The sequence below is a fragment of the Cynara cardunculus genome, assembly GCF_001531365.2.
Source record: "Cynara cardunculus var. scolymus isolate 2C chromosome LG 2, CcrdV1, whole genome shotgun sequence".
NCBI lineage: Eukaryota > Viridiplantae > Streptophyta > Magnoliopsida > Asterales > Asteraceae > Cynara > Cynara cardunculus.
Window position 1 is genome coordinate 833,455 of NC_037529.1, and position 22,682 is coordinate 856,136.

The following is a 22,682-nucleotide window of genomic DNA, read 5'->3' on the forward strand; positions in this document are numbered from 1 at the left end:
GCTTTATGCAGAAAGCCAAGTTTTTTTTTCAAACCTGCTCACTTCATATTGAAAAACACGCTCCTTCCATCTACAAAATACCCTTCCAAACAAAAACCTTCCCAATCTATATAGACAGGTTAATCCACACAGACAAATTTATCCATATATGACTTAACGGAAAACCAACCAAACAGCCTCTTAGCTTATAAACTAGTCATGACTGGTAAAAACTAGTTGATAGGCTAGACAACAATGTAAAATAACCTAAAAGAACATGTTGAAAAATTAATTGTAAAATATAATAATTGGAAAGAAAAAAAAAACCCGAAGCTTATTGAAACACTATTATAAGCCAACTTATAGCCAACTAAACAAGGCTTTTTCAGTAAATCAAAATAAGCTCGCTTATGGTTGCCAAACATGGCCTAAGTGAGGAACCAATCGAAATTGCATAACTTTACCTGCACTGTATCGAGAATAGATTTTTTCACATCTTCCAGCCCACCAACATCCTCCCATTTGACATTGGGAACCTACAGCCGAACAACTAAGACTTATTAGAGGGCTGAATGCCACTAATCCACTAAAGTTCGAATTCTTAACAGAAGATAAATAGATCTTACAACATATAAAGCGGCATATCCGGGTCAGTACACACCTTGGGAGTCCCGAGAGCCGAGGCATTTCTTTTCTTTGATCGCTCCAATGCTTTGACCATGAATTCTTTGCTGTTTGTCGAACTAACATCCTTTGGTGGTTTATCCTTCTCAAAGCTACTGATATTAGTAGGAATCAGAGTTGAACTAGCATCAGCAATTAAAGCCCGAATATCCCTTGGCATGAACCCAGATGTCTGTCCAACCATATCTTTTACAAGATCCTCCGGAGAAGTCTGCAATGGCCAATATCTTATCCATTAGATTCAACAATCATGGCCCACAATTTTAAGATAAGTATAAAACCGAACCACACGAACACAATGTATCCCACCCAGAGGTGGGGTCTTTAGGGGTGCGTTTGGTACACTAGACAGGACATAACAGAGTAGGAATCACTGTTCAACGTTTTTCTATGTGGAACAGAGTGGAAAAAAGTGGAACGGACGTGTTCCCCCTCCCCCCGCCCCCATCCCATGGAACATGGTGGAACAGACATATATTTTTACCAATATAACCTTAGAATAAAACTTAATTCTCTTCTAAAACATCAAATACGCCTCCTGCTTTACATTTTGTTCATTCTTTAAATTAAATTTATTGTATTTTACGCTCTTTAAACTTTGACTTTACTGTCTTCAAAATATTATTTTCATATGGTTTCTATATTTTGGTTAATTTATGTAATTTTTTTCATATTAATAAGAAAAAATAATATAGAAAAAGGTATAAAATAAAAATTGGAAACTACTTGAACTTTCAATCGTTTTTGATGAGAGCCTCTAATAACAAAATATTTATTTTATTATAATTTACAAAAGGTAAATGATAAAAACTAGAAACTACTTGAACTTTTAATCATTTTGACGAGAACCTTCTAATGATATATTTTGTTATACAAAATATTTATTTTATTATAATTTAATAAATTATATAAATTAATCAAAATATATAAACAATTCATTAGGGGTAAATTGGTTAGTTTATCTGTTCTATCATGTTCAGTTCTGTCTTACCAAATATTGAACAGTTGTTCTATCATCTCCTATCATGTCTGGATACTAAATGCACCCTAGAGGGTCAAATGTACGCATACCTGACCTCTACCACAAAGAGTAGAACAGCTGTTTCCGTGAAAACCCCCGACTTGCGAAAAGGCGATAAAGAGAGAAAGTTGGATAAAATTTTAAGATAAATATATGTACATCAATTCTAGACCCTATAAGCAGAATCAAAGGAAAATAATATTCTTACTTACATCTGGAAGCAGTTCCGGAATATGTTGAAGTGACTGGGATAGCATTTCGACTCGCTGTTCTTCAGTCAAAGGTCCCATCTTCACTTCATGGCTGAAACAACGCCTTATAGAAGGTGGCAACCCTTCGGAATTATCAGCCACCGCAACTAGCAGCAATGGATGAGTATTCATTGCATGACTGCTGTTCATATGCTGCATAAGGGAATTGGTTTTCCATTAAGTCGTGTATGGATAAAGTTGTCTCTGTGAATTAATCTATCTGCATAGATTGAGAAATTTTTTGTGTGGGAGGGTTTTTCATAGATGGAAAGAGCGTGTTTTTAATTGGGAGGGGCAGGTCTGAAAAAAACTTGGCTTTCTGCATAAAGCTCTTGGCTCCCCCTAGAAGCTCATTGAATAAGCCATTATCTATATCATTAAGCCACTACCAAGCAATCATGTATAGCTGACCAAATAAGCTACAAGTCCCATTAAGCTCATTAAGCTTCTAACAAAGAGGCCCTAAGTGTATGGATAAAGATGCCTGTGTATTTTAATCTGTCTGTATAGATTGATAATTTTTTTGTTTGGGAGGGTTTTCCATGGATGGAAAGAGCGTGTTCTTTAATTGGGAGGGGCAGGTTGGGATAAAAACTTCTCTCTGCATAAAGCTCCCCCTAGAAGCTTATTGAATAAGCCACTATGTATATCATTAAGCCACTACCAAACAATCATGTATAGCTGATCAAATAAGTTGCGAGTCCCCTTAAGCTGCTAACAAACAGGCCCTAAGTTTCAGGTGTAACTATGAAATCTAAAATAATTAGAAGAGTAGGGAAACACTTATCGGGATGAATTAATAGAAAAGCTGAGGCAGGTTCAAATGAGAAACGTAAATATTTTGAGAACCCAGGAACCAACTATTCATGCTTAATCATGATGAATGTCATGATAGATATTCATGATGAAAATTATTCATAATGAACATATATAATATTTATGAACATTATTCAGGGTTATTCATTTTGTATAATACATGAAAAGTTGGTTCCTAAGTTCTCAAAACATTTATGATTTTCATTTGAACTTTCCTCTAAAACACCCAACACATAAAATGACTTTTCGAGTAACCAAAGGATGATAAAAGAAGTTGGCACAAATAATTTTCTTAAAATATCAACCTCCGCTTCTTCATCTTCATAATAATCTTCATTTGGGCTAAATGGCTCGGTGAATTCCCTGATGACAGATGCAACTTCAGAATGCACACCGACTTGATCATTTGGCGAACCATCATTAGAGCTCAAATTGCTAAAAGCGTCAAAATGACGGAGAAGAAGAATCGTTGGCGAGTATCTGCAATACAACCACATCAGGTATACAAATAACTCGGGATGGCTAACACCTTGCTTACATACAAAGAGTAGTTGCAATATGACCTGAATTATTAACATTAAACATATAATATCAATAATGCAATAATTCATCCTTGATTCTTTCTTCTTCTAGACATCGTTAGAAGTTGCATTGTATTTAGGAGTTGTTTGATTGGTTTTCCATTAATTTTTGTATGGATAAAACTGTCTGTGTGAATCAATACGTTGTACAGAGTGAGAAGGTTTTTGTTTATGAGGATTTTCTCATAAATGGAACGAGCAGGTTTTTAATTTGGGTGGGACAGGTTTGGAAAAAACTTGGCTTTCTGCATAAAGCGCCCCCCTAGAAACTTATTGAATAAGCCACTTTCTATATCATTAAGCCGCTACGAAACAATCATATATAGCTGAACCTCTTGTAACATAACTTTCATTTCTCCTTCATAAGAGAAGGATTCTGCTGCTACGGAATGGTAAGCAAAATGATGTTGTTTTCGGTTGTGGTTTACTGGTTTACACATAACGAGAAAAACATTCCATATTAATATGATGGTAAATACCTACGAGCCGCACTGAAAGCTTGAGCCAACATGGTAGAAGTCTTCCTCTCAGAAGATGCGACTAAATCATGACAATTATACTCGACCACATGCAACCCAAGTTGGCAAGCAACATGCTTCACAACAGTTCGCTTCCCACACCCTGCAAAAATACTGACTGGTTTAGCATAAACCAAACCAAACCAAACAAACCCAATATATTTCTCACAGAGGTAGGGTCTGGGAAGGGTAGGATATCATAAGATCCCACATTGGTTGGGGAGAGGAACAAAGGTTGCCTTATAAGGGGCTTGACACCTCCTCTATCAGACGTGTTAAAAACCGTGGGTTCAGGTGTCTAGACAAAGCGAACAATATTTGGTACGGTTCGCCTGGGATGTTACAGATGGATGGATGCAGGCCTTACCTCTATCCCAAGGGGACCCGCATCTTGCAAAAACAAAGCGAGCATGTCAAAATTCTCAAATACATGGAAGGCACCAAGCGGGTTCTTTTGCCATTGACCCTATGAACTTTTAGGATTCCTTGTGAGGCTATTAGAGCATCTGCAATAGAGCATATTGGAGAGCTTTTTGACCACATATGATAGTGAAAAAGCTACTGATAAAAAAAGTCACTTTTTGCTTGTAACTGCACAAGCTCTGAATAAGCTTTGCTAGGCCACCTAAGCATGTAGGTCCCACTTATTAAGCTCAAATAAAAAGCTTACCATTGTAGATGCTCTTACTTGTTCAAAGATCAATGACATTTGATCGAGTTCAAGCAGCACCAAACATAAACTCCATTAGAGTGCCTTTGGTACACTGAACATGATAGGACAGAACAGAATTGGGAACACTGTTCCACGTTTGGCAGAATTTTTATGTGGAAGAGACGGGAACAGAGTGTTACAGGCGTGTTCCACCCCCACCCCATGGAACAAGTTGGAACAGACTTATGTTTTACCGATATAACCTCAAAACTCAATACACCTTCCTCTTTATATTTTATTCATTTTTTAAAATTCATTTATCGTATATTATGCTCTTTAAACATTCACTTTACTTTGGTGTCACATTAATCGTCTTGACGAAAACTTAGTAATGATATATTTTGTTATATAAAATATTTATTTTATTATAATTCAATAAATTACATAACTAGTCAAAATATATAAATATATAAATACCTCTTAGGGGTAAAGTGGTCATTTTATCTAATTTGTCTTACCAAATGCTGAACAATTGTTCCGTCATGTCCTGATCTCTCTTGTCTGGATACCAAACACACCCTTATAGATTTTACACTTTTCTCAAAGCTATCACATTGTATACTGCAAAAATATATCATAGGAAGTCCAACAACAAAACGCACCAGGTAAACCAAACAAAAGAACAGCAACCCTGAATTTTGACGAAAGTGCTGATGGGCATAAAGTTGGTGTAATAATGGAGGCCAGGGTCTTTACTGCATCTTGATGTAAAGGAGCAAAACCTCTTTTCCCAGCAATTAAAAGATCCGGGGGAATAGCTGATGGAACACTTGCAGCAAGCACAAGAGCAGTTTCAGTGCGATTAATTCTAAGAACGGGTTCATCTGAAGGTTCGGCTGCAACCACCTAACAACATGAATATCTTATTCATAAGATAGTACCGTGAAGAAGTTAACAAGCATATCGGCATGGCAGCAAAATAAAAGGGAAACCGACAGAAATAACCATTTTCCACGGAACAATTCATCTCTTAGCCATTTCTCTCCCACTTTCACCCAAAAGCCACTACCTTTGCAAGTATCTGGGCCGCAACTTGCGGAGGGGCCAAAAATAATAAAAAAGACGAGTTTGAGGTGTACAGTGTAATTTTAAAAGGGTGTAAAATGAACCCATGCAAAGGGCTGCAAGAGCCCCCTCCGCAAGTGGAGAAATGATCCTTGATTAGGCATGGGAATGGCGCGGAGACCCCAATCCTCATCCCCGATTCCAATCTCTGTCCCCATCCCTGCTGGGGAATATGATCACATCCCCATCCCCATCAGGGAACGGGATCCCCAACAGGGAATCGGGGATTTTTTTCCTGTTTATTTGAGATAATTTAAATCAAATGTGTTAAACACTGTATTCGATCAATAATGCTTCATGTTTAAATCTCACATATTTCTAAAATTTTGCTTTTATGGAGAATCAAATATTCATATGTGAACAAAATCACAACATATCATACTCGTGGTTTCTGTGGGAAGTGCCCTTGCCACAACTGCCTCCTCCGAAGAGTAAACAAAAGTGCACTAAAAAAAAAAATCATCATTGCCCCCTCCCGCAAGTGAACAAAAGTGAAGTTCATTTTTTTAACTTATCAATGCCCCTCTGCAAGTTGCAGCAAGGGCACTTGCGAAGGTATCAATAAAATGATAAAAATCGGAGAGGGATGGCTAGGAGATGAATTGCATCGTCAAAATGGCTATTTACATTAATTTCCCAAAATAAAGTACCTTAAAGTATAGATTGGTATCACTTGGATGTTGCTTCTTTTGGCTACAAGGGATGCACATTGCTGATTTGCAATTCCAATTGTATGAGATACTGAAAAGATCACCTCTAGCAAGATATCTATCTATAGCAAAGTACTCATTTAAGGCCAAATCGATCTTTTCTTGACGATCTTCAGCTTCAATAGATGAACTTCCTATAAGAGATCCAATGGTACCACACTCGGGTATCTTTACAAAAGATACCCTTAAATGTGAGGCATACCTTAGTGGCTTTGTCAAAGGTTCAATATGTAGATTGATGGAAAAGCCCTCATTTGGTTCCCCGTTATCTTCACTCTTCCCGTTAACTTCAAATAGAGAAGCCAATTTCTCGTCTCCATGGTGAAGAAGCAATCTCAAGCATGAGGTATGCAAACCAAGATTATATGCTAAAAGAGGAGACACGTAAGCAACTTCTGTAAGAATTGGCACACGATGATTCGTAGGGAAACTATATGAAGGAAATAAGAGCATTGCATATGAAGAATCGTATGAGAATGATTCGTCATTAGATGAGACATCATGAAGATTCGGAGGATCAAGAACGACAACTTGGCTGACTCTTCGGATTTGGGAATCCACATTTTTTACAATCACCTAATATGAAGCATTAGAGAAAGAAAAAAAGTTAACAGGATACACTGAGACACCAATTCATGACCGTAAGAACAACTCTTGAGAACTTAGAATATCTAAAAAGGGAAATTGTCCAAAATAGCCAATTTCAAAACCCCCCTCTTCACTTTATAGCCAAGCCACCTTTTCAACTTAGTGACCGAAGCACTGAGCAACTTGCTTAACCCACTTTTTCAATATAATATTAAGAAAAAAGTACACATTACGCAAGTTGCGTAAATGCTACTTGTGTAATGTTTACGTGGACAAACAAAAAGTAGACATTACGCAAGTAGCACTTAGGTTAGTTTTTCATTTTCTGTATGGATAAACTGTCTTTGTCGATTACTCTGTCTGTATGGATTAAGAAGGATATTGTTTTGGAGGGTTTTTTCATAGATGGAAGGTGCATGTTTTTTGATTAGGAGGGACAGGTTTGAAAAAAACTTGGTTTTCTGCATAAAGCTCCCTCCTAGAATCTTACCGGATAAATCACTTTCTATATCATTAAACCACTACCAAACAGTCATATATAGTTCATCAAATAAGTTGAGTCCCATTAAGCTCATTACTTTGCTAACAAACAGGCCCTTACGCAACTTGCGTAATGTCTAATTTTCCAGAATATTATATTGCATAAGTGCTACCTGCGAAATCTCTATCTATTTCGGTCAGTTTGTTGAAAAAGTGGCTATAAGAGGGAAGGCGTGATCAGCTATTTCGAAAACAGAGAATCTTGAATACTATTAGAAATTCAGAAATGTACAAACTAAAGCTAATTTCTAACTTATTTTATGGCTCTGATATAACTAACTGCTAGACCTAGAACAAAACACAAACTTCCCATTTAAAGGAAGTATGGTATATATGATCATATGATGCAAAGCAAGCAACAATTTCTGAAACCGAGGGAGGTTCAGGAGTACCCCTAAAAAATGAAAAATGAAAAATGAAAAACTTGAGGACCAGGTAACCATTCATCATCTGGACGGTATGTTCATGCACATACAAGGGAAAAAAACCCTGAACCTCCCTTGATTTTCCCCTTAAATCGACTCTTCTGAAACCAATTGAAACCAATAAAGATTGAAATTGATCAAATCTTTTTCCTCAATGCTACTTGAAACTTTTAAAGATTCAGAAGAACAAATAAGAGAACGATTAGATTACCAGCGAACCAGAGGTAATAGAAAGCCTTTTGAGAAGTGAGGTAGAGAGTCCAATCAAGGCGGCATCGTCGAGAGAAGTCACCTTCTGCCCTAATTTGTTCTCCGACGATCGAAGAATACCCACACGCAACTGCAACATCGCCGGTGCAACGCCATCGCCATCAGAGCCGGAGTATTTGTTGATCCGAGCATCGTCAATTCCATTTATCTTCTCTTTATTGGATGAATTGAGAACGGAATTGAGAAGTAATTGTGTAGAAGAAAGCACGAGAGGCTTTCTTCTCCCCACCATTGAAGGTCCTGTGAAAACCTAGCAACTAATTGAACAGTGCTGAGATACCAGAGACGAAAATATATCCATAAATAAACAAGGGTTTATTGCGAAAATCAAGAAAGTATCTTCTGAGGAGGTTGACGCCATAACTGAAGTATTACAACGTAATCAATAGTCATCCTTTTAGACCCCCCTCCTTTCTTTTCGTTTTTCTGAACCATGGATTTTGATAACACTGCCACTACTTTTGGGATCGGATTTTACCTTGCAGCAAAATCTGTAAATAACATCATAAATGTAAAAAAAACATTTAAGTAACCGGATAACGGGTTGAAGTATTAACCGGTTATCATGTTGATGTAGTATCCGGTTAATATTTCAACAAATAATACCAAGTTGTATACCACATCATTATGGTAACCGATTAATGTTTCAACCGGTTACCCAAGTACTTAAATATTTAAATTTTACATCTTAGATACCAAAATCGATTATAAATGTCTAGTGTATTTACGAAAACTTGACTTTCATTTAAAAAAAATTAAGGATCCACATTTGTGTATCCCATGTGAAAAGATTTATTTTTTCTTGTTCTTTAATAAGAAAATAAGTTTTACATGAATATGTAAGACATTAAGATGACTAAAAAGAGAATTCGGTTACAAAAGTGGCTAAAAAGTGAATTTGGTTTAAGAGTATGTTATATCGGTGAGTTTCCCTTTTCAGCAAAAGGTTTGAATACCCACAACCCAACTAGAAACCATATGTGAGGAGATATTTCACAAGTTGAGGAAGTGGTTGAGGCTTGCAGAAGGGTTTAAGCCTGTGTCCGATGCACGTTTCCAGCAACTCCTCAAGGGAACCCCGTTTGTTGGACTGGGCAATGAAGGCGGCTTGAGGACCTGCTGGAACCGTGTCAAGAGATTTCAGAAAAATCTAAAAACTTTTCGGCTTTAGCTTGTACATCGTGAAATTGCTATAAAGGCTCGATGTTCATCTGAGACGAGAGAGTGGAAAATGAAGAACCCAGACCACAGAGGAACCAGTGAACCTAGTCAACATTTGCAATCGGGCATCCAGTAACAACGAGTTGATCACAATAGCCCTTAAATTGCTTAGCAAAATCAATAACAGTACGATCTTGTCGAAGAAGAGATTGAAGGGCATCCTTCACGTGGATCTCACGAGACATCAAGTGATGAACATAAACTACTTCAAGAGCATTCCAAACAATTTGAGTAGTGGCTTACCGTATACTTACTCAGTAAGTGCTTACTAGTAAAATTTAACACCATCAGTTACTTACCGGATAAGATTTTAGTCAACAAAAACGGCATTGTATGCAACGACTTATCCGGTAAGCGCTAACCGTGATAAGAGTCATCGCCCTCACTTACTAGATAAGACTCTCGATCCTTGTCTCGCTCTTACAGGGTAAGATTCTTGGTCCTTCCCATGTTAATCCAGTAAGATAATGTGACTCACTAAGCACCTACCCAGATAAGTGTTCAGTAAACAACCCCTAAAGAAGAGGGGCAAAAGCGGTCATGACAATAAGAACCTTGTGAGCTAGTTCAACTGACAATAAACCTGTATTTGAGAGGTTTGGTTAAATGAGGATCTTCCTTAAAGGCACGGGTACAAATCATACAAGGCCACTGAGGATTTCGGGGGGAACATTGTTCTCGACCCCCTAAAATTAGATCAGTCAAGGTACGCACAAGCCCGAACCCATGGTTAACAAAAAGTCGTTGCACTTATTTTGTCGCCTCTTATGTTTATCTACAAAAGAACATCATGATCGATGATTTAGGGATTACACATTCAACACCTACGCTTTCCCTTTTAAAAGGGAAGCTTCAAGAGATCGAGGATCAGTAATCGGAGCTTTACAAGCAAAATCTCGGCAAACAAGAGCCACCGCCTTTTCAGCAACCACATTACTCTTTGCCATGGCAGCAACATTCGGGTTCTTCTCCTTCCAAAATCCGATCTCTTCCTCGTCATTCGGGTCTATATGTATCACCTGATCATATAACAACAAACAATTAGGGCTATGTTGGACAAACCGGCTAAAAAGATGGTTGTTGACTGATAAAACTAGCTGATAAACTAGTCATTTTTTATAAAAACTAGCTGATAAGTTACATGAAATGACCTGAAAGGACATGTTGAGAACTTAATTGAAAAATATAGGATGATTGACTGAAATAGTCAATCCTATCAGCCAAATTCACTTTTTAGTCATTTTTCAGTGCCCCCAAAAAGTCAGAGATGCTTTATGCATTTGCATAATGACTGACCAAGACACGGTTTTTTGAAACTTATTGAAACACTGCTTGAAATAGTTTTTAAATAACTAGATTATAAACTAACCAAGACACAGTTTTTTTCAATAAGCTGAAAAATAAACTAGCTTATAAACTAACTTATGATTGACAAGCACTGTTTAGATGGGTGTTCGTGCTTGGCTCATGGCATGGTTTGACCTTAAAAGTCGAAAGTCAAATATGTTGACTTACTGTTTTGTTCAGATCATAAGATGCATGAACCGAAACAAGCATGCCTTCCATTTCGGGAGTCGCTTTCTTCCCGACCAAAACAACTTGCTTCTTTGACGGAACGGAGAGCATATCGGCAGCACAACACATTAACGGAACAGCCACCGGAGCTTCCTTTAACCTCTTTTCAAAGACAGCCTAACGGAACCAAATGATGCATAAGTTTTGAAGGTATTTTTCCTTCAAACTAAAAGAATTCACTTCATGAAAATCGGCTTTATAGATGTCTAAGGGGTCGTTTGGTTAGTTTTCCATTAAGTCCTATATGGATAAAGTTGTATGTGTGGATTAATTTGTCTATATAGATTGGGAAAGTTTTTGTTTGAGAGAGTTTTTTCATAGAAAGAAGGAGCATAGGTGCATGTTTTTTTAATTATGAGAGACAGGTTTCGGAAAAACTTGGCTTCCTGCATAAAGCTCTCCCTAGAAGTTCATTGAATAAGGGCCCGTTTACCAAACTCTTACTTGTTAAGCACTTACCAAAAGTCACGTACCTTATCGGGTGCATGACGAGGACCAAGAACTTACCCAATGGTAAGCACTTACCGGGTAAAACATGCTTACCAAAAATCCATTTTAATGACCAAAAATGTTACCTAATAAAGTAAATGTGGGTGGTGACTCTAGCGAGTAAGTGCTTACCCGGTAAGCATTTGGTAAACGGCCCCTAAGACCACTTTCTGTATCATTAAGTCAGTACCAAAATATCATGTATAGCTGACGAATAAGCTGCAAGTCTCATTAAGCTACTAACAAACATGCCCTAAATGTCTTAATAGACTGATTTATAGGATTTAAGTTAATAAGACCAAATAGGACCAAACAATTATGCGTTTTATGTAAAAATGTTATAATAAGTTGAGAAGACACTTTTGGACGTTCTAACAAATTTTTGGACTCTTTTGAAAAAAAAGTGTCCTAATAAAAAAGCTAGTATGATACTTCATTTCAAAAATGTCCTAAAAAACTTGTTAAGATGTCCAAATACGTCATATCATCCTAATGTAACACCTTTATATAGGACACACAATTATTTACTCCTGTAAACTTAAATCCTATAAAGCAACCTACTAGGACATTTAGGCATATTTGACGTCTTATAAAGCCGATTATGTTGTAGTGATTCCAGTCGAACTAAGAAAAATCAAACCAGAAGGTGCTCTGCATATTGTTTGTAACGATCGGATCTGGCTCCCGTGAACATGGACGCAAGCCGCACAAGATTCATTGCGGAAACCGAATTGCCAGATGGTTCAGCACCGTCATGGTCTTCTTTCACACGGAGAAGAACCGACTCATCTTCTCCCGTGGTATTAAAATAACCACCTCCGGTTTTGTCAAGGAACACCTCATCCTAAAAACCCGACAAAAAAGTGAGAATTTACGATCTTGGTTTGTTAAGTACGAAGAACTAGAAGGTAACCAAAGGGCCATCGGCCCGGTTGAACCCGAGTTACCATTAGAGCCCATCCTCCCAGGAGGACAGTGTCGGTATGCGTGAGTGTTTGTTGTGTATATATACAGAGTAAATCATGATTTTCGTCCCTGTGGTTTAGAAATTGCAATTTTCGTCCCTGAACTAATTCCTACCTCTAAATACAAGGACCAAAACAACAAAGAATTTTAAACCACATGGACCGAAAGAACAATGGTAAATCATAAGGACGAAAATAGCAATGAATTACAAACCATAGGAACGAAAACCGCAATTTTTTTTTGAACCATGGAGACAAAAAGCACAATTTTTAACAAACCACAAGGACGAAAAACATGATTTACTCGTATAAATATTGTGGAGGGAGATCCAGGGAAAAACCCCAAGAAATTGAAAAACTGAGGAACACCTTTACAACCACTCATTTGGATGGTATGTACATGTGCCTGCAAATAACTGAAGTTGTTTCTTGCATGTTATGCACGTGTGCATGCCGTACAAATTGCTTAGAAATGACTTGTATGCACATGTGCATACCGTCCAGTGTTCCTCTGCTTTTCACTTTCTTGCGGTTTTCCCCTGAACCTAACCTAAATTTTGTATACTTCCACAGAAAACGAAACAAAAAACTAGAAGGATCAAGAGCTCGAATACTTGTGTTTCTTGGAGTTCAAGTGCCCACGACAACCAAGAGATTTCACCACCGTACTCGTACACATCTAGCAACCCGGAAATCAAAAACGCGTAATCATCCAAGAATCCAGGCGCTTTCGAAGGTCCATTCCTGAAACTGTGTTGCAGCCTTCGGGATTGCTGATCGTAAAGATTTTCCTTTATGAATGACAATGCTCTCTTTGCAACTTGCATGTAATCCTCCGGCTTAATTGAGAAGAAAATAATCAATAATATGATCCACGTTTCTCAAATCGTTCCTCAAATAAGCACCGGAACGAAATTGGTTTTATAGGACGCCAAGAAGTCCTAAAAGACTGTTTTACACGGGCGTTTGGTACATTTGCCAGGACAAACAGAACAGGATCACTGTTCCACATTTGGCAGGACTTTTTCGTGGAATAGACAACAGGCATGTTCCACCCCCACCCCCATGGAACAAGGTGGAACAGACCTACCTTTATAACCTCAAAATAAAAGTTCATTCTCTTCTAAAACATCAAATCCACCTCCCTTTTTACATTTCATTCATTATTTAAATTTTTTTAATTGTATTTTATGTTTTTTGAACTTTCACTTTAATCTCCTGAAAATATTTTTTAATGGTTTCTATATTTTGGTTAATTTATGTAATTTATTTAAAATTAATAAAAAAAATAAAATAGAAAATGTATAAGATAAAAATTGGAAACGACATAAACTTTTTATTTTAGCATCATCTTGACGAAAACTTTTTACTGATATATTTTGTTATAAAAATATTTATTTTACTACAATTTAAGAAATTACATAAATTATTCAAAATTTATAAGAAGATATAAACAACTCATCATGGGGTAAATTGGTCATTTTATTTGTTTTGTCATGTCCAGTTCTGTCTTACCAAAGCTAAGCAGTTGTTTTGTTTTGTCCTGCCTGGATACCAAACGCACCCTAAATGAGCAAAGATTTAAATCTTTCTTTTTTGAAGATCCAATCTTACATTAGTTCCAGCAACAGGAAAGTGGAATTTTGTCCCGTCGGGTTCATTCTTGAGGATTTTAGATGCTCTAGCAAACGATGAAATCGCAAGCCCGTTCCATGATACAATGACCTGCAACAGTTGGCATCAATGACGAGAATTCATACAAAAAACAACGAACTTCATAGAAACTGATACGACCTTATCATCAAGATGGGGTCGAGGCCGCTTCGATCTCGCATCGAAAAGCTTTTTACGACTTACACCCAGAATCTCGTGATAATTCTCGAGTGGCATACCGAATTTCGATGCCATCACACTTGCACTATTTCTTTCAATGAGTACGTTTTTCCCTTCGAATTCATTGTGCGGATCACTCATCTGAGAAAGATCACAATTTCCCGATTTCTTGACGTAATAATGCTCCTTAAAATGAGTCGCATGATCTCCAACTATGTCATCAACCTTAACAAACATAAATACGTACCGGTGTCAAAAGTTGAAAATTTCTAAAATTTCAACATTAATTAGTAAAAATGCATTAAGATTGCTCAAGATCGAGAAAGAAGTCGACATATAGTTTCGGACCTCACTGTTGGTCCACACGTAAAACGCGCCTTCTTTTTTCTTTTTAGAGTTTTCAGATTCAGCACTATCAGCATCCTCGGCAGAAAAGATTTCGCCATTGGGTCCAATCATGTCTCTCCTCAAATAATCAAGAATATCACGAGCAACACGTGAGTAGAAGACGTCCTTCGTGATAGAAAAGACGTCAAGATACACGTTGGCAAGTTGACCTTGATCGTACAACATCTTCTCAAAGTGCGGTACTGCCAAGAATTTATCATAACATCAAAATCTCGATAAATACAATACAACAAAATCGGCTTTATATGACGCCAAAAATATCTAAATGTCCTAATAGACTGCTTTTATACAACTCAAGTTGTAAGATCCCACATCGATTGGGGAGTGGAACAAAGGTTGTCTTATAAGGGATTGGATACCTTCTCTACAAAACACGTTTTAAAACCATGAGTCCAGGTTTGGACAAAGCGGACAATGTCTGATACGGTTAGCATGGGATGTTACAAATGGTATCAGAGCGGGGAACCGAGCTGGTATGCCAGCGTCCTCGCTGGGCTCCCAAGGGGGTGGATTGTAAGATCCCACATCTTCTACAAGACTTTTTTTAAAACTGTGAGTCTAGGTGCAGACAAAATGGACAATATCTGGTATAGTTAGCCTGAGATGTTACATATGTTTATAAGACCAAAAAAGTATGTGTCCTATGTAAAGGTGTTACAATAAGTTTATAAGATTCTTTGTGCATTTTAACAAGTTCTTTTTGGGGACTTTTGAAATAAAGTGTCCTATCAAATAAAGTCATATAAATAATTAATAGGGCGCTTCCTAAAAAACTTATTAAGACACCCAAATGCATGCCATCAACTTATTGTAAACATTTACATAAGACACAATTGTTTGGTCCTATAAACTGGTCTCGTAGAGTAGTCTATTAGGGCATTTAGACATTTACGGCATCCTATAAAGCCGATTTTGTCTGGTATTAATGGAAAAAGATAATCTAATGGTTTTTCGTGTAAAATACCAACCATGCCAGCATTCATCCACGCTGTAACGGTGAAAGCCGCCCCCAACATGATCATGGACCCCACCTCTTGCCATGCATTGCAAGCTAAAGGACACCATTTTCAGATATTCTTCGGCTTCACCTGTTTTTCCCGATTCCTCCAATTTCTTTGACCGATATATCATCGATTGAGGCTCAGACGGCCGGGGAAACTTGGGGGCGGAACCAAATCCACCGAATTTTGGATCATAACTTTCAGCAAGCTAAAAGGAACAAAAATTAATATTTAAGATCACATATATCTCACGAAAATAAAGCAACATTAGTCGTTTACAGCTTTTGTGCACTCCCGTAATGCAGTCTGCGCAAGTCCGTCGGACAATTTGTCGGATATCGCACTAGAAGACAACGCTTCCGATAATTGTTCGATGGCAAATGTTCCGCTTTTAACAAGCACATCCTTCTTACTCTCCCAAGCTTCTTTCACTTTTCTGCAAGAACAATAAACGGCCAATTCTCGATATATGCATAATTTCGAGTTTAAATGTAGTTCCGATGGCCAAAAAAAGTTTAAAATGTGTCTAGAAAACTTTAACTTTTGCCATCAAATGAACTTCCAAATCCAAGGATACTTCCACAAACTTAGGGGGCGTTTGGTTCGCAAGACGTGTTCTGAAGAAATGGAATCTGTCAAAGGAATTGGAATCTGAAAGGTACTGGAATGGAATGTTATAAGGTTTGGCCAAGTGTTTGGTTGGCAGGAAATGGAATGTAAAAGGAATTGGAATCTGAAAGGTACTGGAATGGAATGTTATGAGGTTTGGCCAAGTGTTTGGTTGGCAGGAAATGGAATGTAATATGTCAAATGAATTAGTATTTTTTATGTTCGGTTCGTAAAATGTAGCTTAGGAATTGGAATGAAATAATGAATAATGACTAACATACTCTTTCTTTGTATTTGCAATTTATTTTTTTCTAAAATTATAATAATAATAATAATAAAATAAAAAACGTAAAAGAATATGTAAATCACCATTTATTATATCAAGTCTAAATTACATATATTATCTACATCATATGGGGGTAGTTTAGATTTTTTGATAAAATAGTCACGAATGGAATTGAATTCCATCTCATTTGATTTGGAATGACCAAATCCACAAATGGTGGAATGCATGAAATCCGATTCCGTTCCATATCTAAACCAAACGCAAGAATGGAATTTGGTCAACGGAATTGACCATTCCAATCCTTCAGATTCCAACCAAACGGGGCATTAGCATCAAGATTTTCTTTTTTTGTGGTCGCTAATTCTCTTCACGTACATGATTTATGAATGCATGAAATTGAGTTCAAATGTAGCCCTTTTGACCGAAAAAGTCAAACTACACCGAGCTTTTTATAGAGAAATCCAGTAGAAAACTAAAACACATTACAAACCTGAGCACGGTTTTAAACCCCGGCCTCCCATACTTATCATCAGGCGGGAAGTAGGTTCCACCCATCAACGGCTTTAAATCGGGAGAAAGGAAGACACTTAATGGCCACCCGCCACCACCATATAGAGCTTGGACATAGGTCATGTACACCTAAAAAGCACAAGTTTCAAGAAAACTCACAAGATTCCGTTATTTTGTCGTTATTAAAGGGAATTTGACCAAAATAGACAATCTCCCCAACCAACTTCACTTTTTAGCCACTTCTGGAACCAAATTCTCATTTTAGCAAGACTTTACGCAAATGCCTTATGCATTTGCGTAAAGCCTATTATCAGATTAGGAAAAAGAAAAAAAAAATCTTTACGCAAATGGGGATCCTTATGCAAAAATTGAATCCTTACACAAATTTGTGTGAAGACTTTTTTTCCTTTTTCTTTTTAATGAAAATCAAGTATGCAAATGCGTAAGACATTTGTGTAAACTCGGGCTAAAATGGGAATTCAATTGAAAAAATGGCTAAAAAGTGAATTTGGTTGGGAAAATTGGCTATTTTGGTCAATTTCCCGTTATTAAATGGTATTTTAGGCAGTTTCATAAACCTATATGCACGTTTTACATGACGCCTAGCATCGTCGAGTGTTCTACATGATTAAGTGGCATTGTTGTTTGATATCCGTAAAGAATAAGATTATATCCGTTCATATCATCTTTAAACATTTTTCATCCTCCTTTTATTAATTGTTGGTCTCCATTGGACCATTTCTACTCACCTAGAGCAAATGCGACCTACAAAATAGAACCCACAAAGTAGGCAAAAGAAAACGAATAGAGCCTAAGCATGCAAAGACTTTGTTACGGTCAAATTCATAGGAAGCCCGCCTTTTATTTTTTCTTTTATCCTCATCCCATATCAACAAGACTCGTGTAATGAAAATGTTACAAGATGAGAACGGATAGCAACTAAGCATGCCAACACTTGGGTGTGATGGTCAAATACATAGGAAACTCCTTTACCTTATCCACATCCGGTCGTTCTTCACGATCCACCTGTTTGGAAAGCAAAATTAAATTCAAAAAACTTTAGCTACTCCAATCGGATTTTGGAGTCGTGTGTAAGAACAAAGCCATGTCATTCCATCCATTATCAGTGGTTTAATTAGAATATCATCCGTTCAGGGTTTAAATTCCCTATTTCTAGAATGACACTTAACGTCATAAGAACAAAATGGCATATATATATATATATAGAGAGAGAGAGAGAGAGAGAGACTCAGATTGAGGGGTAACCAAAAAATGGAAAAGTGAGGAACACCCTGATAAACTATTCATGTGCATCTTGGTTTCTATGCATGTGTGCATAGCGGACAAATGAATGATTATCAGGGTGTTCCAAAAAAATGGAATTGGAAAACTAAGGAGCACCCTGATAACCATTCATGTGTATCCTAGTTTCTATGCACATGTGCTTTTAATGCACATGTGCATAGCGGACAAATAAATGGTTATCGGGGTGTTCCTCAGTTTGCCCTTTTTTTTGTGGTTTTCCCATGAACCCAAAATCCCAAACCCTATATATGTATATATATTTTAAGAATCAATCTCGTTAACCAAGAAACCACTCACCTTGATACTAACAAACCAGTCATTAAGCAATTTTGCAACCCCATCATCTTCAAAAGATTCTACCTCCATCACATGACACCTTCACAAATCATCAGCCATAAGTTATCAGCCATGTTGTTCCTTATAACGGTCTAAAAAACAACTAAATGATACATCTTCACGATAATTAGTAGTGCATGGTAATGGCAAGGAAGGAGATACTTGATCAAATTCTGAAATCAACATGACTTTATGTCCATTTTAAGAGACTGTTTTATTCATATTATTTTTATACTCTTCTCTATATTCAACCCTACTATTTGAATTCAAATTTGTTAACTATATATACATATAGAGAGGGAGGCTTAGGGGAAACCCCCAAAAAATGAAAATTTGAGGAACACCCTAGTAACCATTCATCTGGACGGTATGCACATGTGCATACAAGTAAATGAAGTTGTTTCTTGGGTTTTATGCATGCATACATGTTATGCAAATGGGCATACCGGATAAATTGCTTACAAATTACTTGTATGCACATGTGCATACCGTCTAGATGAATGGTTACTGTGGCGTTCCTCAGTTTTCAGTTTTTGTGGGTTTCCCCTGAACCTGACCATATATATGTAGGGTTGGGTTCAGGGGAAAACCAAAATAATTGGAAAATTGAAGAATACCCTAATAACCATTCATTTTTCCGGTATGCACACATGTATAGAAGCCTAGAAATATTTTCAATTACTTTTATGCACATGTACATACCGGACAAATGAATGGTTATTAGGGTGTTCCTCAGTTTTCCACTTCTTTTAGTTTTCCCCTGAACCAGAGTTTATATATAGTAAGAGTGAGATGGAGCATCATACGAGAAGTGCGAGCAGGGTAAAGGTGACTCACCAATGACAAGTACTATATCCAACTTCCAAGAAATAACAATCCATGGCCAAACAAAAGCATCATATATTAGTCTCTTAAATCAACTAAATTTCATTTAGGGAATGGGTACCAAAAAAAGGACAACATACTTGATAAGAAAATGGGCACATCCCTCTCGCGAGCTTGTTTGAATGCCTCTTCACCCCATGGGTACCAATTTACCTTCAAATTTCAAAAAAGAATGAAATCTTTTTCAGATCCTATACTTCTTTTTTAAATTCAAACAAATCCCAGTAAAATTATCAAAGCAAAATACAATATCCAAAGCAAATTTTGAAGAAAACTAGCATTTAATGAAACAAAAAATCAAAACTTTATCACATTAATGATCAAGATTATTAAATTCAAACAAAATCCTGATAAGATCATAGGGAAAAACCACAATATCTCAAGCACCCATAAACAATGGCAGCTATCTTACACCCAAATATGTAAAGATGTCTTGATTCCTAGAAATCACAGCACAATAACACAGTATCCAAAGTACACATTAATGATCAACATTATTGAATTCAGACAAAAATCCTGATAAGATCATAGAGCAAAACCACAATATCCCAAGCACCCATAAACAATGGTAGCTATCTTACACCCAAATATGTAAAGATGTCTTGATTCCTATAAATCATAGCACAATAACACCGTGTCCAAAGTACACATTAATGTCAACTGCATACACCAAAAGGAAACTTGATAAGATGCAAACTTTCTTGGATTCAAATGATCTTTCACCAAGATAATGCAAAACAAGAAGAATCTCCAAAGAACCCATTAATTTTACATAAATTGTCTTTGAAAAATAAAACTAGATTCAGGGTTATGATCATGTTGAAGAAGATAAAATCGTGTTCTAAAGCAAATATGATTATGAAAAGAGTACTGAAAGGAGTCTGATCTTTTTCAGGCATGTCAAAGACTTTGATTGGTGGGTTAAGAACTGATAAAACCATAGAACAATCAACAATAACCCAATATGCCAGGTACCCAAATAATTATCTTTACTAAAAATTATATATGCATACACATATATAGGGTTTGGTTATGGGAAAACCGCAAAAAATGAAAAACTTGAGTCAGGACGGTATGCACGTGTGCATACAAGTAATTTGTAAGCAATTTGTTTGGTATGCACATGTGTGTTATGTGCATGCCTTCATATACTTGTATTCCTCAATTTTTCATTTTTAGGGTTTTCCCAATAGATATATTTGTGCCACATATATAAAAAATTATTGAAGTATCGATAAGCTATTGTATAAAGATAAAATCATAGAACAACCAACAAAAACTGCAGTCATTTTAGCATTTTATGCCCAAATATGAAAAGGGTTTTGGACTCCAACATATTCTCAATAATCATATAGCACAATGACACAGTATATACTGAAAACTGCAGTTAATTATGTAACCTTTCTTGAATTCAAGCCAAGTCCCAGTAAGATAAAGGGCAAAAATAACACAACATCCATAGAAACCAACATAAATTACTGATATATACACACACATATATATATGTATAATTACAGGGTTATGAGCATGCTGAAGAAGATAAGGGCTGTGTTCTGAAGCAAGACGATTAGTATGCTTGTTTTGATGAGATTGCTGGCCAGAAGTTGAGGTTGCAAAGGTCTGATCTTTCCCAGCCATGGCAAAGACTCTGATTGGTGAATTGAGAGATGATGATGGTAAGAGGAAAATTGGGCGAAATTTGAAGGGTGAATTAGGGTTTATATGGATGAATTTTGAAGAAGAAGATAGCAATCTTCTGAGCATAGAATTAAAAGTATGTGGGTTGGTGCCAAAATAGGAGTTTATGGAGCAGTGAGTTGCTGAACGTACAAGAAGATTTCTTGTTGTCATTTGGGGATATTGAGAAGTGGGAAATGGGTTTGGTTAATTTGATTTGGTGTCAACGAACCCCTATTGCCACGTGCAGATGACCAAATCACAAATGTCTTTTTGTAGGTATCTTACATCTTTCTTTTCATTTCATTGGTTATTTTTTTTTAATGTTTTATTTATCTTCTAAATAATTTAGGAATTATTTGGTAGTTGTTGAATTTTTTTGTAGTTGTTGAATGGTTTGATGCGGAATGATTAAATGATCGGAATGATTAAGAGGCTCTCGTGATACAGTACAAAATAAAATATAATTATTTGGTAATTGTTTTACGATGAAATTAAGGCGTTGAATAGTTAAGGGAAGTTCAAGATGTAAAATCATTCAGATGATTTTAAAACCATTAAAATACATTTTTTTTTTTGCAAACAATATTCACCTCTTAACGATTCAAAAATCGTCTTTTAATGAAACTACTAAGAGATAAACAAACAACCCATTAGGTCTGTTTAGCTCATTTTGAGGAATGAAAATGACAGAGAATACATTTTCATTCCTCTCAGTTTAACCATGAATGAAATTTTGGGCTTCTGGATGAATGAACTCATTATATTATAAAAAAGCAAACAATTTTTTATAATTTCATTTTCATTGATTGCTGCTTAATACCTATAACCAAACACCCTCTTAAATTTTCTTTTTAATGTCTCTATGCAAAGGCTTACTGTTACATCAACGTTTTTTTGTAAATGACATCAAAAAAGTTGTACAAAGGTAATTGGTTTTTCATTAAGTCTTGTATCGATAAATAAAATTGCATGTGTGAAATAATCTAACTATATAGATTGGGAATTATATGCCTGGAAAAAGAAACTTTGTTTTTCTGCATAAAGTTCCATTAGAAGCTTATTGAATAAGCCAATTTCTATATCACTATACTACTACTAAACAATCATGTGTACTTGACCGAATAAGTTGTGAGTCTCGTTAAGCTCATTGAGCTACCAACCAACGAGCTCTTAAGTCTTGTATGAATAAAAATTGTTGGATTAATCTGTCTCAGCAATTCATCCAGTGACTTCATGGTCGGAAAAGAAGTTGTTCACGAGACGAGTCATGGGACATCTGTCAGTGTATAAATTGAGAAGGTTTTTGTTTATAAAGGTTTTTTCATTGATGAAGGGGGCGTGTTTATTAATTGGGATAGACAGTTTTGGAGAGAGAAAAAAAACTATATTTTATGCATAAATCTTGGTTGTGCCAAAAAA

At 36.5% G+C, this 22,682-nt stretch overlaps 2 protein-coding genes across 3 annotated transcripts in view; both read right to left on the minus strand.

The window, feature by feature from the left end:
• The window catches only part of LOC112506616 (peroxisome biogenesis protein 6), a 13,986-nt gene extending 5,419 nt beyond the window's left edge, over positions 1–8,567 (minus strand). Inside the window, exons 1-8 of the mRNA XM_025110791.1 lie at positions 8,102–8,567; positions 6,278–6,913; positions 5,165–5,408; positions 3,812–3,953; positions 3,057–3,231; positions 1,897–2,088; positions 641–874; positions 444–515 (exon numbers count right to left, since the gene is read on the minus strand). Of these exons, the coding sequence (XP_024966559.1) occupies positions 444–515; positions 641–874; positions 1,897–2,088; positions 3,057–3,231; positions 3,812–3,953; positions 5,165–5,408; positions 6,278–6,913; positions 8,102–8,392 (1,986 nt within the window). The 5' untranslated portion in view covers positions 8,393–8,567. The remainder of the gene's footprint in view (positions 1–443; positions 516–640; positions 875–1,896; positions 2,089–3,056; positions 3,232–3,811; positions 3,954–5,164; positions 5,409–6,277; positions 6,914–8,101) is intronic.
• A 1,548-nt stretch (positions 8,568–10,115) lies between these two features.
• LOC112505855 (spermatogenesis-associated protein 20) lies at positions 10,116–21,436 on the minus strand. Of its 2 annotated transcripts, XM_025109899.1 has the most exons (15): positions 21,099–21,436; positions 19,664–19,736; positions 19,536–19,557; positions 18,660–18,738; positions 18,051–18,083; positions 17,038–17,186; positions 15,932–16,088; positions 15,620–15,860; positions 14,592–14,833; positions 14,205–14,468; positions 14,025–14,135; positions 13,025–13,249; positions 12,086–12,289; positions 10,897–11,073; positions 10,116–10,400 (listed from the first exon to the last, which is right to left on the minus strand). In XM_025109899.1, exons 1-15 carry the CDS (start codon positions 21,432–21,434, stop codon positions 10,206–10,208), a joined length of 2,508 nt encoding a protein of 835 aa, XP_024965667.1. In that variant the 5' UTR covers positions 21,435–21,436; the 3' UTR covers positions 10,116–10,205. The 2 variants fall into 2 exon arrangements, with proteins under 2 accessions (XP_024965667.1, XP_024965668.1); XM_025109900.1 differs by lacking the exon at positions 19,536–19,557 and having other exon boundaries at positions 21,099–21,372.
• Positions 21,437–22,682: the final 1,246 nt, after the last annotated feature.

Coding starts and splice junctions, on each gene's coding strand:
- LOC112505855 (XM_025109899.1), bottom strand. CDS start 21,434: ATGACAACAAGAAATCTTCTTGTACGTTCAGCAACTCACTGCTCCATA. Junction 16,089..17,037: donor GGGTTTAAAACCGTGCTCAG/GTTTGTAATGTG, acceptor TTGTTCTTGCAG/AAAAGTGAAAGAAGCTTGGG. Junction 12,290..13,024: donor TTGAACTCCAAGAAACACAA/GTATTCGAGCTC, acceptor TCGGGTTTTTAG/GATGAGGTGTTCCTTGACAA.